Source organism: Tachysurus fulvidraco, chromosome 2 (genome assembly GCF_022655615.1).
Source record: "Tachysurus fulvidraco isolate hzauxx_2018 chromosome 2, HZAU_PFXX_2.0, whole genome shotgun sequence".
NCBI classification, from domain to species: domain Eukaryota; kingdom Metazoa; phylum Chordata; class Actinopteri; order Siluriformes; family Bagridae; genus Tachysurus; species Tachysurus fulvidraco.
Window position 1 is genome coordinate 16,911,876 of NC_062519.1, and position 16,802 is coordinate 16,928,677.

Genomic DNA, 16,802 nt, shown 5'->3' on the forward strand with positions numbered 1-16,802 from the left:
ACCACGTTATTCATTCTGTTCTAACACCCCGACCCCTAAAACTATAATACAGATAATATGCCTGAATCAGACCTTCTGTAGCTCCAGGAGCTGGCAGGTGGAGGCACCTTTCTGCTCCTCAGTTATGGGTGATGTCAGCAAGTCATGCGACTCCTCAGGTTCAGTTCCTTCATTAGACATAGTGAAATCTGGTGACCCGGTTTCCTGCTCCTCCTGCAGCAGCTCTTCTGGCTGTTCGGAGTTCACCGGCGTTGCGCTGCGCCCGCTCTCCTCCATCTCATCCACTGAGTGATCCTTTAAGCAGTCAGTCATCCCTCCCTCCACCTCTTCCTGCTCCTGAATGGTCTGTGGAGCCGGAAGAGCCGGAAGCGGGCTGGTTCCGGCGGTAACAGATGCCAGAGTTCTGCTACCGGGGATCTCGTCGTCCGAGTTGACTTCGCTGACGCTGCGGCTGTCCAAAGAGTGCATGCTGAACGAGTCGATGCGCTCGAAGGCGTCAGAAGAGGACCCGCAGCTCTCCGTCAGCTTCGGATAGTCGTCCAGACGTGAGAAATCGCTACACGTCGAAGCAGACAGGAGCTGGAAAGAGCCTTGCATTAGGTGCAGCCCTGCTTTAACCTCGGCCGTCTCCTGCCTTGAGCTGGCGGAGCTCTCGCTGATGACGCTCTCATGGTCAAGCACCTCGATGTCACTGGTAGTGGAGGTACCAGACGAGAAGGCGCTCACGGGAGGAGACGGAGTGTCGCTCTGCCTGTCTTCTGCCTTCACATCTTTGGACTCCATCATGTCGTCTTTGGGAGGGTCTTTCCCGGGGCTCTTAGGCTCAGCAGAATCACAGCTCTCAACCTTTTCGACAGATCCAGGCTCCGCAGGCATGTCCACTTGTGTGACTTCTGGACATGAAGTGGAATCCTGTGTCTCTGTTTTGCTCTCAGTGTCCTCTGAATTTTCTGTTTGCTCCAGAACAGCCTCCAGAAATAAAGCTTCTTCTTTTGACTTCACCTCCTCTGACTGGTTCTCTGCTAATTGTACACTGCTTTGTTTACTCGGCTCTTCCTGAGAAAGTGTGGAAGAGTCTACGTCATCCATGGCAGATGGATGCGTCTCATTTTCTGAGTTCTCCTGCAGTCGGCGGTAGGATTTGGTCGGCGCCACGGACACCACCGTAGACTTCTTGACCGGCTGCCCGTCCCCAGGAGACAAGAAGGCACTGAAGAAACTCTCTGTTTCATCAACCACGGTGCGAGTGACAGGTTTAGTGATGGCCTCAGATGAAAGAGTGAGGGTCTTTGGGCATTCCTCTGAAGGAGAATCCCACTGGTTCATCCCCCATCCTGTGGACTCTGGCTTACTCTGTACATCTGGGGGGGAAAAGACGAAGAAACAAAAATCAAAGAAATGTCAAAAAAAAATATATCAGAATACACATCTCTTTAAAACAAAGATCAAATTTGTTTCCATTTTCAATATGTCATGAATATCAGAGATTTCGGTATATACTGTGCATTTTAAACACTAATTTGTTCCAGCAGCCTCACAGCTCCAGGATCCACAGTCTGGTCCAGAGCTCAGGCCTCATCAGAATTTCTCACGTTTTTCTTGTCTGTCCAGGTTTCCCCTGGAATCTCTGGTTTACTCAAAACCCCTAAAACACTTAAGTAGGTAGACTGGTTATGAGAAATTACCCCATCTGTGAATGTGTGTCTGCAAGTTGCCCGACGATGACATGGTGTCCCGGTACAGATTTAATTCCTGTATTTTGTGTGAGGACGGATGACTCAAATATGCAAACCTCATGCAAATCAAGATGAAGTCCCACAGTTTCATCCACTATCCTGAGTAGAATAAAGTTTTTTGAAAGCATATGGAATAGAATGTTGGACACTTATCACCATACATGTTTTCTGCTTTAGGATTCAAATTTCCCCTCACAATTTAATGAAGTATGTCAATCGGTACCATACTAGCAATATGTCAATAGGTCAAAATAATATGCCATTACAAAAATCTGTCCAAAACCACCATGAGGAAAAATTGCTGTTGAGTCTGACCAGCTATGAGAAAGTAAGAAAAGAAACTGTGTAAATAAAACAAAAAAAGTTATTGCTCTAGTAAAAGTTATTGCTCTAGACAAGACACATAAAAGTTTTTGAAAATTGTGTGTAATTATTTATTCATCAAGGAAACTGAAGGGTCACAGATGTGGTCTATTGGCTCCCTGGGTGTTGACGGCTGGATGTAATCCTGACGATAAATATACATGTGTCTTCAGTCAAGGTTTTCAGACTGTAAATGAACTAACGACTGAACTTAATAAATGTAAACCCACCGTCTAAACTAGGTGTGATGGCGTCGCCCCACTGATCCTCTTCTTTTATATCCAAAACTCGGTCGATGGATTTCTGTGCGGTGCTCAGAGCTTGTTTAGCGAAACTGGACAAATGGGAAGCGTTGAACCAACTCATTTTGCTCTCGGCTTTTCAGCAGAAAACCGTATTTAAAACCACATTGTCACGTATCATATACAAAGCTGAAGCTACAGCGAACTGTCACGTTAAGCTAAGCGGCTAAGCGGCTAAGTCGTCACTGTTAGCATGCTAACCGGCTAACTAACTCGACAGAAATACGGATTTTTGTCATTACACCTCAGACTGGATAATGCCCAAATCCTTTGTCGTATAGAATCATAACAAACAACGAGGCGTCATTCCGACATTGTGTTCAGCGGTGAGCTGTAAACTCTCGGCTCCTGGTTTGTTTTGGAGTTACATCTCAAGTCCAGGGCTGGTGAGTCGCTACGCTTCTACTTCCGGTCCACGTAGCACCAAACAACTGCGTCATCCATAACCCCGCCCACAAGACATTGCGCGTCAGTTCCTAATAATAATAATAATAATAATAATAATAATAATAATAATAATAATAATAATAATAATAATAATAATAATTAATCCTTCATAATCATGCTCATAATAAGTAAAAGAAGAAGAGGAGGAGGAGAAGAAAGAAGAAGAAGAGGAGGAAGAGGAAGAAGAAGAAGAAGAAGAAGAGGAGGAGGAGGAAGAAGAAGATGAAGAAGAGGAGGAGGACGAGGAAGAGGAAGAAGAAGAAGAAGAAGAAGGGGAGGAGGAGGAAGAAGAAGATGAAGAAGAGGAGGAGGAAGAAGAAGAAGAAGAAGAAGAAGAAGAAGAAGAAGAAGAAGAAGACAAAATGAGGAATAATCAAACTAGGAAAAGTATATACAGGCAAAATTAAAATGCGTGATATAGGCAAAAAAAAAAGCATGATATACTTTATGCATGTTAGATTTTGAGAGAAGGGAATTAAAACAATTCTAAAGTATATATGCAGTACTTAAAGATGTAGAAGAAGTGAGATCAGCTATGCTGTATGGGTTAGAGACTGTAGCAGTGTGAAAAAGACACAAGGCAGAAGAGGGAGATGGTTATGTTGGTAGTAGGATGTTGGAGATGGAGCTGCCAAGTAAGAGGTCAAGAGGAAGGGCAAAGTGGAGATATTTGGATGTGTTGAAAGAGGACATGAAGGTACTGTAATTGGTCAAGAGTGGAGAGTACAGAGGATAGAGTTAGGTGGAAACTGATGATTCGCTGTGGCCTCTAACGGGATCCATCTGTAAAAATTAGGGTATTACATGACTATTAAATATCTCACAGATAATTTGCAGTAATCCATTAAAACTGCACTTTATATCCGGTGTAAAACAACACACTCATGAACCATTTCATTCATCAAATACAGCAGCTAAAAGTACTGCTTCACTAGAGGCTTTAACATCTCTGTGGTGCAGGCAGATGAGATATGAAAGGAAAATAAAACTACTAAAGTATCAAGATATGTCAATATATTGTCCTTTAACCCTAACTAAACACCACACAATTATCCACACATTTCAATAACGTCACCAGTGTTACGCATCAAGGCATTCCAACAAATGCACCAAGAATATCCACAGAATAACATTGAACAAATATTCGTTCATATTAATGTTTAGGTGCATGTTAATCTGGGTGAGCACACCGTTACAACATTTCACCTACAGAGGACACTAATTCACCTTCATTTCTTTTTCCCTTCTCTGTAACACACTCACTACAATATAGGATTGAGGGTTAATAAACTGATTCATGGGCTCAGGTATGGACACTTACACCACACGCTGCGTCCGCAAAGGCAACAGCATTGTCAATGACCCCACACACCCCTCACACACACTCTTCACCCTCCTGCCGTCTGGAAAAAGGTACCGAAGCATTCGGGCCCTCACGACCAGACTGCGTAACAGTTTCTTCCCACAAGCCATCAGACTTCTCAATAACCGAACTGTACTATACTGAGCACAACATACACACACATCATCTGTATGGACTGCACAGACCCTCACAAAACACACACACTGTTTTGCACACTTTTCTGCTGTTTTTGCACATATTGGACAATATCTCAGTCATCTGCTGTTTTTTGCACAACTCCATATATAATCCAAAGGACCTGCTGCTAAGAACCTGCTGCTGTTCATTCTTTTACTGCACAAAATACTGTTTGAACATTCAGTATTTACACCGGTCGGTCGGCGCTGTTTCTGTTACTGTTTATTGTCTTTTGTGTATTGCATTTTTTGTACTTTTTGTATTGTCTTGTAACTTAATGTCTGCACTGTTTTTTGTCCTGCACTGTCTTTTGTCCTGCACTGTCTTGCTTGTCTTGTCCTGCACTGTTTGCACCAGGTTGCACAGTTGCACTTTATGTGGCTAAGACTACTTACATGTCCTTAGCCCTGTCTTTGTTTTATGTAGCACCTTGATCCTGGAGAAACGTTGTCTCATTTCACTGTGTACTGCAACAGCTATATATGGTTGAAATGACAATAAAAAGCTTCTTGACTCTTCTTGAGGTGTGTTGAAGCAGGGGAATCACTGGTGTGGTCAGTTACACTATGTGGACTTTTACTTAAGATAGCGAGTCTGACTCGTCATCCTAAGGTTGTGGGTTCGAGTCTCGGGCTGGCCACGACTGAGGTGCCCTTGAGCAAGGCACCGAACGCCCCAACTGCTCCCCGGGCGCCGCAGCATAAATGGCTGCCCACTGCTCCGGGTGTGTGTTCACTGCTGTGTGTGTGCACTTTGGATGGGTCAAATGCAGAGAACGAATTCTGAGTATGGGTCGCCGTATGTCACGTCACATCGTCATTTTGTGATTCTGTTTTGAGTCATTTCCACTTTTAAAAAGATCATATTATGTATACAATACCTAATTGAACGAGAGATAGAAAGAGAGGACAGAGAGAGAGAGAGATTTTTTTATTTATTTTATTTTTATTTTTATTTTACTTTTTACAACACTTTATTTACACAAGTCACATTCAGGGTGAAATTCAGGGTGGCTTAATAAATAAATAAACAAAAAGAAATTCAGGGTGGCTTAATAAATAAATAAACAAAAAAACAAACAAAATAAATACGTGTTAAGATGGTTTCATAATTGAGTAAAACATGAGTGATTAGATTAATTCTGGTGCAAAGTTTAGTTCTCCTTCTTCGACAGAGCACAAAGCATTCTCCCAACACCACACACATTTAACACATCTAAAAATTAAATTCAATTGAAATTCTTGATTTTAACATTTTTGTGGCTTCACAGTCAGTGTTCTGTGCAATCTGTTTTTTTCCAGCTCAGGTATATTGCCATCTTCACTTGACCGAGGATAAAGTTAACCAGTTGGCACCAGAACCTGTGTTTCCTAACGTATTTAAAACTAAAAATAAATCACTGAACAGTAAAATCAACATAAAACGACCTTAAAACGCTCCGTAAAAACAAAAACAGTGACTGCAACCTGGAGCAGTGAATAAAAACATGAAAAACTGTTCAGTCATGTGCAATAGCACTGTTTAAAACAGAAATAAAAGAGTTCACAGAGATAATACCATGTACAATCCTCCACTGGAGGTCAGCAGCTCTTTTTGGTAACAGTGGTTTGTACAGTGCCCTCCACTCTGGTTTAATATCAGCATTAAAACCCAAAACTCTGCCCCATGGGGTGTCTACCCTCCCACTCAGCTTTTTCTTATTTAAAACCTTAACACAGGCTCTGTAGAGCAGCTTATTTGTCACTGACCCAAAGTCCATCTCCCCTTCACTCCGGCGCTCCAGAAGGGGGCCCTCACACCCGTCGAGGTCAGGAGCTGGAGGATGTTCAGCTGGTGAAAGGGTTCATAATCTGCAGAACCAACCTCTGTGTGTTGATAGTCCAGCATCCGAACACGCTCGTCTGATGTTAGTGCAGATCTCCAGCGGTGTAGGAGGTGATTGACAACACGCAGGGACCTTAGTCTCATACGCGACAAGTCTGACCCCGTGATGTTCAGACAGAGAGAGAGAGAGAGAGAGAGAGAGAGAGAGAGAGAGAGAGAGAGAGAGAGAGAGTGTGGGAGAGAGAGAGAGAGAGGCAGAGAGAGAGAGAGAGAGAGAGTGGGAGAGAGAGAGAGAGTGTGGGAGGGAGAGAGAGAGGCAGAGAGTGTGGGAGAGAGAGGCAGAGAGACAGACAGACAGAGAGAGAGAGACAGACAGAGAGAGATAGACAGACAGACAGAGAAAGAGAGAGAGACAGACAGACAGACAGAGAGGGGGGGTAGAGAGAGAGGCAGAGAGTGTGGGAGAGAGAGACAGACAGACAGAGAGAGAGACAGACAGACAGAGAGAGAGACAGACAGACAGAGAGAGAAAGAGAGACAGAGAGAGAGACAGACAGACAGACAGGAAGAGAGAGAGAGAGAGAGAGAGAGAGAGACAGACAGAGAGAGAGACAGACAGACAGAGAGAGAAAGAGAGACAGAGAGAGAGAGAGAGAGAGAGAGAGAGACAGACAGGAAGAGAGAGAGAGAGAGAGAGAGACAGACAGACAGACAGACAGACAGACAGAGTCCTCTATGTGTGCATGTTTCTGAAGTTGGCTTTTCCATTAAACACTTGTTTCACTACACATCTTTCTTTATTATACGTTGTAATAATTACTGAAGTCTTCAGGAATGACAAGCGCGCGCACGGAGAGTAAATATTATCTTAAGCCCTGAAATCCACACTGCGATTTCCCTCATTATTAAAGGTGCAGCGTGCGTGATGACGGCGCGGGCCGCGGCTCAAACCGCTCCACATACACTATGTAATGCACTACTTCAACGCTAGAAACAATAATGTTCCACTCTATATTGTGCTGCGCTGTAGTGAGCAGGGTACGATTTAGGACAAGACCGCGGAATGCTGCTGTCTCGGGCTTGTTTTGAAGGAAGTGAGCAGAGAAAAGAAAAGAGAAATAGGACCGGGCCAGAACACGCAGATTATTCAACACTCGGTCTAAACAGGCGGGTTAATAGCGGCAGCCTCTGGGAATTGTTTATTAAGCCGAATTGATTTGATAAACCTGACGTAGTGTCATAGTAGAGGAATATTTAACTTGTAAATAAATCAGGAACCGACAAAACAACAGTGACACAGCGAAGAGGAGTCAGCGTTAGCATTTAGTGCTAGCTTGTTTGCTAAAACACTACCGACGTTCGCCGTTACTTCTGTTTTATTTCTGAACCAAGGTGAGTGTAATTCACTATAAATATTTCGACTTGCGTATTATTCCGGTAAGCGTGTCAATTCGAGCTTGTTACGCATTGTAACGACGGCAGGAAATGATAACTTGGTGTCAAAAGACCGCAAGCTAGTTAGCAGTTAGCTTGTAGGACTAGCAATATATCTCTGTGGGGGTTGATGAGTGTTCCAGCTACGCTGAATGCACAAGGCGCTTATATGACCTGTTTGGGTGTTAACATTAATAAATGTCCAAATAGAAAATTGTCACGTCGAGCCAAAAAAAAAGTCTGATGTTTAATGACGTTTAACGTTACCGACTGACAGCACCGTTAGCTGAGGAGCTAATCTACACGTTCGTATTTGTGTGCGCGCGCACACCACATAATATTTTTTATTAAATTATATTATATATTTAGAAGAAAATACCGTATTTTTTTGTTAAAAGATCGTGAGATGGTTATTCGTGTTGCATGTTTAAATCACGCACCACTGAGTCATTCGTCACATCCTAATACACCGGCTCAGTGTTTTTTATTAATATTCTTGAGTTACATGTGAGTTTCAAGACAAGACGTTATTATAAGCTGTTTATGAGAATTTATAAAGCGGAAGCCCACGCCCTGAGCCATCCAATAAACACAATAAAGCTATGGAGGTGTGTGTGTGTGAGAGAGAGAGAACTCATGATCCTGATCATCTGTCTCCTAATGCTCAGCTGAGGAACATCCAACCGTTTCCAGACCTAATGGTAAAACACTCCTTTGTGGTTTTGTACCATGTGATACGACTTTGCCCAGTGTCATGGGTTCCAGATTAAACATGGAGTCACCCCAGTTTGGTTACACCCAGGGCAGTATGAGGAGTATACACTCAAACAAAAGAACCTGACTTTAGAAATGAACAGCTGCACTCGAGCACTTTTATATTCCTCCGTCTTCGTACTCAAAGTTTTGTCTCTTGTCCCATTACATGTGATCGTTCCCAGTTTAGTCACTCGAGGTGGGGAAAAAAAATACTTTCATGGTCATGCTCACATGTGTACGAAAAATGCTGTTAACCTGCCTGCTGATAGAGGATCAGGTAGGATTTATCTGTCTGTCATTGTGTCAAGAGTGATGCAGCGGTGCTTTAGTATTAGTCAGGAAAGCTGTTCTTTTAGTCTGCTGTAAAGTTTTTAGGAGATGACTCTTTAGATTGTTTAGATTTCTTCTGCACTAAACTGGTGCTGTCACAATGTGATATCACAATCTGAATTTCTGGTCAACAGGAATGAGGAAAACGAGACATCTGACACCAGCTAGCTCCAGAATCTTTTCAGTTTCTCTGTAAACAATATAACTTGTGTCATGAATTGTCTTTCCAGAGTGTGCGTCTTTATGTGAGGGTGAAAGATTGGTCCAGTGGATAAACGTGGATGTTTACTGTACTATTCAATCATCACTGCACTAAAATCAAGCTTTAGACATACATCAGCTCATTAAAGGACCTCCTGGCTGGGATTTACAGGAAATTTCTATTCGTTCATGTGGACAGGTGTTAAGGAAACCAAGCCTGTATGTGTGTGTGTGAGTGTGTGAGGGCAGACGGTACAACGTGTCTTTTTGAGGAACTGCAGATTTAGGAGGTGCAGAGACAAACTTTTTTTAACAGATACATGTTTGGTGTTGGTGTTTGTTTAAGGAACTCCTCCAGGCCAAGTGTTTCGTAAACTGAAGTTTGTGGTGTAAATGCTTTTGAGGGTTTCACAAGGCTTTACTGGTTACCTTTTGGGCAAAGAACCTGTTTCTTTTATTTATTTCAACGGTTGTCTACTGGCAACATTTCATGTGATTTAATGTGGAAAAGTCCTAAGAAAGTTCAGTGTTTCCGGTTCTCCACCTTTACACACGACCGAGGCCCAAAACAATCGTCCCGAGACTGTAGTGAGAGAACGAACCTGCCACGGATTTTTGCTTGCTTTTTAACTTTATTTTTTCGTAAACGTGAGCTGCTGAAACGAGTCTTGATGTGATCGACAAAATATTATTTTTGAGAAACTATATCACTGTATACTCTTTTGAAATATACCAGGTATTCTAAGATCTCTTAAAAATAATACTAGTGACAGTGTAGTGAAAACCTGCTCTTGTGTTCATTGAATTATTCGCAGTGGGAAAATAAACCAGTGAACAAACAAATGAAGTGTTTTGCTCTGATTTGGACAAATAAGTGTAAAAGCGTTCTAAAAAGTACTGCTATCGATAAGGTTTCTCTCCTTCTGTCAATCAATAAGCCTTTAAATGCCATTCTGCACACTGCAAGCTTCCTTATCATTAGCTGTATGGATTTTGCTGTAGCAGAACAGCCTGTAATAAAGATGCACTTGTGTCTGAGTTCAAGGGTTTCTCGTACAGTTTTGTGTGTGTGTGTTTTGTACGACTAACAGCAGCACAGCAGTCATTTTATTTTCTTAAGAAACATTAGCATCTTTAATCTGTGAGAGATGTAGGTCATCTACTGACAGATCAAACCACTAGTGTGCTAGAGTGGGGTGTTTGAGTGTAGTGTGGTATAAAGTAGGCCAGCACTTTTAATCCTTTAGCAAGAAAGGAAAATAAATGGCTTTCACTTCAGGGCCAGCAACTTGGCTGCAAAATCCTGTAGTTTGGCATGAAGCTGCCGTGCATTTGCTCCACTCGCACTTGAACTGAAAAACGTCGGGTGAAGTTCTTCAGCCGAGCACCCGAGCGCCAGCACACCGAGCTGCTAGGTGGTTTTTTTTTTTGTTTGTTTGTGAAACACTTTCAGTTGAAACATCGTTCGGGATAAATACGGCTGTTACCCGTAACGCTGAAATTTTCTTCTACTCGTATTACATAATTAACCTCATTTATTATCTGAGGGTGGATGTGAGAGTTTTTTTTTTAAAAGTAAAATTAGACCCCATTCAACTCTACTGATCTTTTCATGCAGGGAATGTTGTTTATAGATCTAGGTTGAGATTTCGAGTATGATCAGATCCTGATACCTTCACTGCCACTTTCTCTTTCAGATACTAACAATACAGTATATCCTGACGATTACAGAAAAGACTGCATAAAAAAAAAGAGATCAGACAGATCACATAGCAAGGATTGTCATGGGGCTGAACCCGCGGGCAAAAAGTGGTGGCTTGGCTATCAGAGGGAAAAAGAACAGTGTGGTGTTAAAATTTAACGAAAAAAAAAGCTGTTCTGTTTTTATCTTTGTGTGTTTCCAAGTGAGGTGCGTTAGTTAAAATTCTCTTTACATTTACGCTCAACAGATTATAAACAATTAAAAAAACAGATGGATATCTATGTCAGCTGATGCTCAGGTGTCGATATCGGAAAAGAAAGAAACCACGTCGTGCCGCCTCTGATTAGGATTTTTGTTTTCTGTGCAGTCTTGTGTTCTGTGAATGATCTATTAATGATGTGATCTTGTGAAACTGATATTTGTAGGCCAGGTTACTTTCTTATGCTGTGAAAATGAAGATTGAAAAAGAATCTCAGCCTGAATGGAGACGGGTTAGTGCCCCTAAAGACAAAGTCAGACGCACATTAAACTTGTTTTTCTGTCACTCCCCTGCTTCCTCGAGCGCTTAAGAGTTTTTGTTTGCGCATGCATGTCAGGATTTTCATCTCACGCAGAATCTCCAGGGTTATTTTCTTTACCCCGCATCCATGTCTCACAACCCAGTTTTCGCTGCCCTCCTGCAGTCGAGCCGGAGATGCCATTCCCCACGTTCTCGCACGTCTGGATTCGATTAGCTCGGTCCGTGATCAGGTATTGTTCCTCCGCTCAGCTCCGGCTTCATATTCACTGCCCCCGGGCCTTGGAGCTTTGCATCCGAATTCATTTCCTCAGCAAGCTGCTTTGCAAGCAGTTTATTTTCATGCAGGATTTTTTTTTACTTTTATAATTTCCTTTCATACAGCCGTACTTGGAGCCTTCCGAACAAAGACGTTGTAGACAGCCTCATGTTTCCAACTTTGTGGCAATACTTTGAGAAGAAGACTTATACGAGCGTGACGACTATTTTTGATAGAGAAAAGGATTCCTGAGGTTAAGTGGCTGTGGACTACTTGTGAAGAAATGCTACATTTGAATTTCATACACAGACCTAGAACCAAGTGTCTCTTGCGTTTACTTTCCGTCTCTGAGTACTCTACATCAGTGCTTTCTGTTTGTTTGTGTCTATCTATAATACAGGTTCAGATGGACGTTCTTGAATAAAATATGTTTTTGTCGGTATGAGTGTAAATGACTTGCTGAGCCATGAGCACACGCACCCTCTTCGATAAAGGTACAGCTTTCTTTGTAGCTGAGCAAGGTGTGAAGTTGGAGAAAACAGCTCTTGGTTTTTTCAGTTCAGATTGAGACTCTGTTTTTGGCCTTGATGTAGAATTCTGATATTTTCACACAGATAGGTGGTTTTGTCCCGTTTGTTTATGTACCTGAGACCGGATCCGATTCCCCTGCAAACGCAGCTGAAAACTAGTATTTTACGAGGTGTTGGTTTTTGTTTTTTTCCTTTAAAGATCGGATGTATTCCTTCTCTCTTAGGATCAGAGACATGTCCTGGTTCCTATAGATGACAAGAATGCACTAGTTACACATATGCAAAACTATAGAGTATAGGTTTGTCAGTTAACGCAGCACATCTTCTACGTCGTAGGTCTAATTACGTGTCCGGTGAGTGTTGTGAAAGTGACCTCTGTGTTTTGAAACATGTACTCCCTAGTTTGTTTTCACCGTTGGATTGTCTGCAATGTGGGACACACTGTTCACTCCGCTAAACGAGTATTTACAGTCTGTTCCCACTTTCGGGTGCTGGAGGTTGACGGCATACAAGTCGGTTTCCATTTACAGCAGTCCTCTGCTGTGTGTGTGTGAGAGAGTGAGGTGAGCATGCTCACACGATCCCTCGTGACTTCAGACGGAGAAAGTAAGCGAGAACACATGACTAGTTCAAAGTTTAGTGCAGGAAAACAGTGATGAGTGTTTTCCTTGTAATGGCGTCGTGTTCAGCCCCGTCAGCACTGAGTCACTGCAGCAGCTGTCTGCATTCACAGAAGTCCACTTTTGTTGATCATGCTACAGGACTAAGAGACCCCTGTTTGCCACATCCAGTACGCTAGGCCAGGCGCTATGACCTTGATATTAACGTTATAAGACATTTACACTATGCTTTTTCTCCTCCAAGAGCATCTCAGGTTAGTACACCACCACTACTTACGACTGCCTGTGCTTTTTTTTTTATTATTTTTTTCTTCTTATTTTGTGGATGTTGAGTAAAATGATTCCTCTGGAGTTTGACCATTAAGCCGCTCATTTACACTCATCATAAACGCTCTAATAGTGGCGTCTGATATCGCTCGATCCTGTTGTACTTTGTATTACTAGATGAACAAAAATGACCGTGATCTAGACCTATTCCACCATCATTAACATAACTGGGTTCTGTGGAAACATCAAAAGGAAAATCTCAGGATCTTCCGACGGTACGAATAATACGATAAACATCTCATAGCCTTTAACAGAACGTGCAGGCAGCCCACCCAAGCATGTGTGTTTAAAACGAATGTTAGTTGCTTTATTTGCTCGAGTTTCACTTTCTGTTTTCTAGGCAAACCGGTTATGATCATGGTGCTTTTTTATGTCTCAGGCTAAAGTCACACAGGAATATATCAACCGTATACTAATCGAGTAATTCGGCCTTTAAAACTTTGCATCTTCACACAGTTACATATCCACATCTTCGTTCTGTTTTCTGGATTAAACAGGTAATCGTATTTATCCGATTTATTTTCAAGATGGACATTAATCGACACATTTATGTCTCGCACCCTCTGTGCTGAGAAACGTTTTAAAACGTCTCCTACGTCTTTTTGTCGAAGGTTAAACTCCGGTATTAAAAGTAGGAGTAAATTCACTTTAATTTTTTCACACGTTGCCATCGGCATTGTCCAGACAGGAGAAACACGACAGGAAATAATGTTAATGTGACATTGTTAAGATGATCTCTAATCCGAAAGCCTTTAACTTGCTTCTCAAACAGCTCTGTTTTATGTCACTATGAATTGAGCTTATATTTGAGCCTCGTATCATACGATTAATCTCTTCTTTTTTTAGTCATTATGTTTCACTTCTGTCTCTAAGCAGTGTTTTCCACACGTGAGTAGTCCAAGTGTGACTGGGTGTTAGTCGGGTTATTAGCTCGATTACAAATATAATATGAATAAAACTAGTCAGAATTGTGTGGTAAGGCTTGCAGTCTGAAGCAAACCCATGCAATAGTGCAGCTCTGCCCTGTGTTTGTTTTTTTTGTTTTTGTTTTTTTCACACCCCAAACCCCTAAATGAAAGCACCCAGAAAACATTCAGCCTGAAATCTATATCTAACGTTTTGCTTACCACTTATGTCAAGAAGACCAGATGATGTTCTTCCTGATTGTGACCTCAGTCATCTTCTCATCTTTCCTTTAGCTCCTGACACAATGACATCGAGGAAGAAAGTTCTGCTCAAAGTGATCATCCTCGGGGACTCGGGGTGAGCATCGGCTCTGAGATCTCGAACTATATCACACAGAAAAACGGTGCACAAGTATGCGATTTGAGACACTGCAAAGTTAGACGTTTGCATAGACAGTTGTGTTTCTTGGTCATATTTATATTGGCTTTGCAAGGAAACAATAGTGAGGACAAGAACATGCAACCCTTCAAGAGAACACGGTGCACGTGTAGTTAAAAGATAGTATGGATAGTATAGTAAATCAACACACACACAGACAAATAGATCTCAATTCATCAGAGATACACCAACAATATCATCAGACACGATTCAAGTGCTAGTTAATCACGTTTTTATTGTTGGTTAATCATGCATGTTTATATGTAAAAGAGCTCAGAGCTTTCAGTTCCTCTTTTTCCTAAATGTGTGTGTGTGTGTGTGTGTGTTGTAGAGTGGGAAAGACCTCTCTGATGAACCAGTACGTGAACAAGAAGTTTAGCAATCAATACAAAGCTACAATAGGCGCCGACTTCCTGACAAAAGAGGTGATGGTGGACGATCGGCTCGTCACAATGCAGGTACGGAGAGTCTCGCACACTCGTACTAATAAATTTGCTTACACACAGAGAATAAAATGGATTTGGATACGGATAAAGTTTGCATTTGTTTACATGGCTTTTTAATCCAGTGTCTCAAGGCGTTTGAGGAACTGACATGAGTATCAGTTGACCACATGCAGGTGCAGGTTAGTTAGAGACCCAAACAAAACATCAGCTGAAGAACTAGCAGTACACAGGAGTGATGCACAAAGCAGTACAGTTGTTGTTTTTGTTCTTTATAAACACTGTAAACACTGTATTGAATAGTGGCACGTACCGTGATCACGTATTCTATGTACTTATCTGTACAATTGAAATCGTTTAAATACCAGGCTAATGGTGTTGCGGTTCACCTGAGACATCAGCATGCAGGTTTGTTTCAGACCCACAACAAGCTCAGATGTTAGAACAACCATTATTGTTCTGATGTTTTTTTTTCCTGCAGATTTGGGACACAGCCGGTCAGGAGCGTTTCCAGTCTCTGGGCGTGGCATTCTACCGCGGTGCAGACTGCTGCGTGCTCGTCTTCGACGTCACGGCACCGAACACGTTCAAGACACTGGACAGCTGGAGGGACGAGTTTCTGATCCAGGCCAGCCCTCGTGACCCTGAGAACTTCCCCTTCGTAGTGCTCGGCAACAAAATCGACCTGGAGAATAGGCAGGTGTGTGCTTCAGGAAGGGAACCTGGGCCTAGGTTGTGTTTTATATCACACACGTTATCAGTGTGGGAACTTCACAAGAATCCGTGGAGGTCACGTGACTATAAATTTGTGTTTGACTTCTCTATGGGGAACTTCACTGGGGTTTTAGTTTAGTTTTTTTTTTTTTTTTTTTTTAAATGAGCCGCTCACCACCCAATTAATGTGAAAATACACAGTTTAGTTCTGTCTCTTACAAAGTGTTGGCACTGGGGAACTGAAGTTTTTTAGCGAGGCTGTAAAACATGTAGGATAAAAGGCAGAGATTCATGTGTGAAGGTGGAAAAGAATGGGTCCGTCACCTGTCTTCTGTTACTCTGCGTCTGTCAGGTAACCACTAAGCGAGCACAAGCCTGGTGCCAGAGCAAGAATAACATCCCCTACTTTGAGACCAGCGCAAAGGAGGCCATCAACGTAGAACAAGCTTTCCAGACCATCGCACGCAACGCACTCAAACAGGTACACAATTACACCCCCTAGTGGACAAAATTCCTTCAGTAATAAACTTTGTCATGCCGTGATGCATCCGTTTTTAGTGATGCATCCGTTTTTACCTGTTTCCTCTCCTCCAGGAAACCGAGGTGGAGTTGTACAACGAATTCCCAGAGCCGATCAAGCTGGACAGAAACGAGAGAGCCAAGCAATCACCGGAGAGCTGCAGCTGCTGAAGATGTACAGGGGGCGCTACTGATCACCCTCCACCCTCTCTGGCCTTGTTCCTCCTTTTCCTTCTTTACACATCTGCCTCTCTCTATCTTTCCCTCTCTCTTTCCACTTTTCCCTCAATGTAATCACTGGCCTTCATAGAGCAGGCAGGCTTCCTCTTCTAGAATATACCCTATACAATTTGCACTCAGTCACACACATACACACACACAGCAGTGCTCAATGGGCTTTACATGAAGACATAATGAAGAAAGTGTTTTGGTGCACAAGTAATTTCAGGCCCTCAATAGTAGCTCTTTTAACTATATTCTTGTCAACCCTTCTTCAGACTTGCAGTTTTCACTCACACTCATTCTCTCTCTTTCTGTTCCTTCTGAAACTCTCAACACTTGAATGCTTTCTCAGACTTTTTTTTTATACATACACCACCACCTTGTTAACTGGAACCTGTAAGATGTAATGCAGATTGATTGGGCTGTGTAATCTACCGATTGATTAAAGCTCTGTGTTGATATCGGGACTGTCTGCTCTCTCTGGTTCGACGGGAGGCTTGACGTGTCACAGCGTCCATCTCCTACAAAGCATGCTGTTTTGCTTTATTTGCTTTTCACTAATTAATATGCAGTGTCACTTCTAGTCATCAACAAACCTGGTGGTATGGGGATACGACTAAAGGTCGAACACTAAAATCAGTATCGTAGCTGTGACATTAGAATTCTATAGCA

The 16,802-nt window shown here is 42.4% G+C and overlaps 2 protein-coding genes across 5 annotated transcripts in view; one reads left to right on the forward strand and one right to left on the reverse strand.

Annotated features, from left to right (window-relative positions):
• tmf1 (TATA element modulatory factor 1) overlaps positions 1-2,833 on the reverse strand; it is an 11,861-nt gene extending 9,028 nt beyond the window's left edge. The window contains exons 1-3 of one of the 3 annotated variants that reach the window (XM_027155793.2): positions 2,330-2,833; positions 1,686-1,835; positions 73-1,361 (exon numbers count right to left, since the gene is read on the reverse strand). In XM_027155793.2, the coding sequence (XP_027011594.1) occupies positions 73-1,361; positions 1,686-1,827 (1,431 nt within the window). In that variant the 5' untranslated portion in view covers positions 1,828-1,835; positions 2,330-2,833. The remainder of the gene's footprint in view (positions 1-72; positions 1,362-1,685; positions 1,836-2,329) is intronic. The other 2 variants (XM_027155794.2, XM_027155795.2) reach the window with 2 other exon arrangements.
• Positions 2,834-7,281: 4,448 nt separating this feature from the next.
• On the forward strand, positions 7,282-16,597 carry rab7a (RAB7a, member RAS oncogene family). 2 transcript variants are annotated; one of them, XM_027155820.2, is made up of 6 exons: positions 7,282-7,604; positions 14,088-14,151; positions 14,564-14,690; positions 15,157-15,375; positions 15,742-15,870; positions 15,984-16,597. In XM_027155820.2, exons 2-6 carry the CDS (start codon positions 14,099-14,101, stop codon positions 16,077-16,079), a joined length of 624 nt encoding a protein of 207 aa, XP_027011621.1. In that variant the 5' UTR covers positions 7,282-7,604; positions 14,088-14,098; the 3' UTR covers positions 16,080-16,597. The 2 variants fall into 2 exon arrangements, with proteins under 2 accessions (XP_027011621.1, XP_047665579.1); XM_047809623.1 differs by lacking the exon at positions 7,282-7,604 and adding an exon at positions 12,660-12,815.
• The last annotated feature ends 205 nt before the right edge of the window (positions 16,598-16,802 follow it).

Excerpts from the sequence above, each read along its gene's own strand:
- rab7a (XM_027155820.2), top strand. The coding sequence starts at position 14,099 with ATGACATCGAGGAAGAAAGTTCTGCTCAAAGTGATCATCCTCGGGGAC. Across the intron at positions 15,376-15,741 it reads TCGACCTGGAGAATAGGCAG|GTAACCACTAAGCGAGCACA; the intron begins GTGTGTGCTTCA and ends TGCGTCTGTCAG. Across the intron at positions 15,871-15,983 it reads CACGCAACGCACTCAAACAG|GAAACCGAGGTGGAGTTGTA; the intron begins GTACACAATTAC and ends CCTCTCCTCCAG.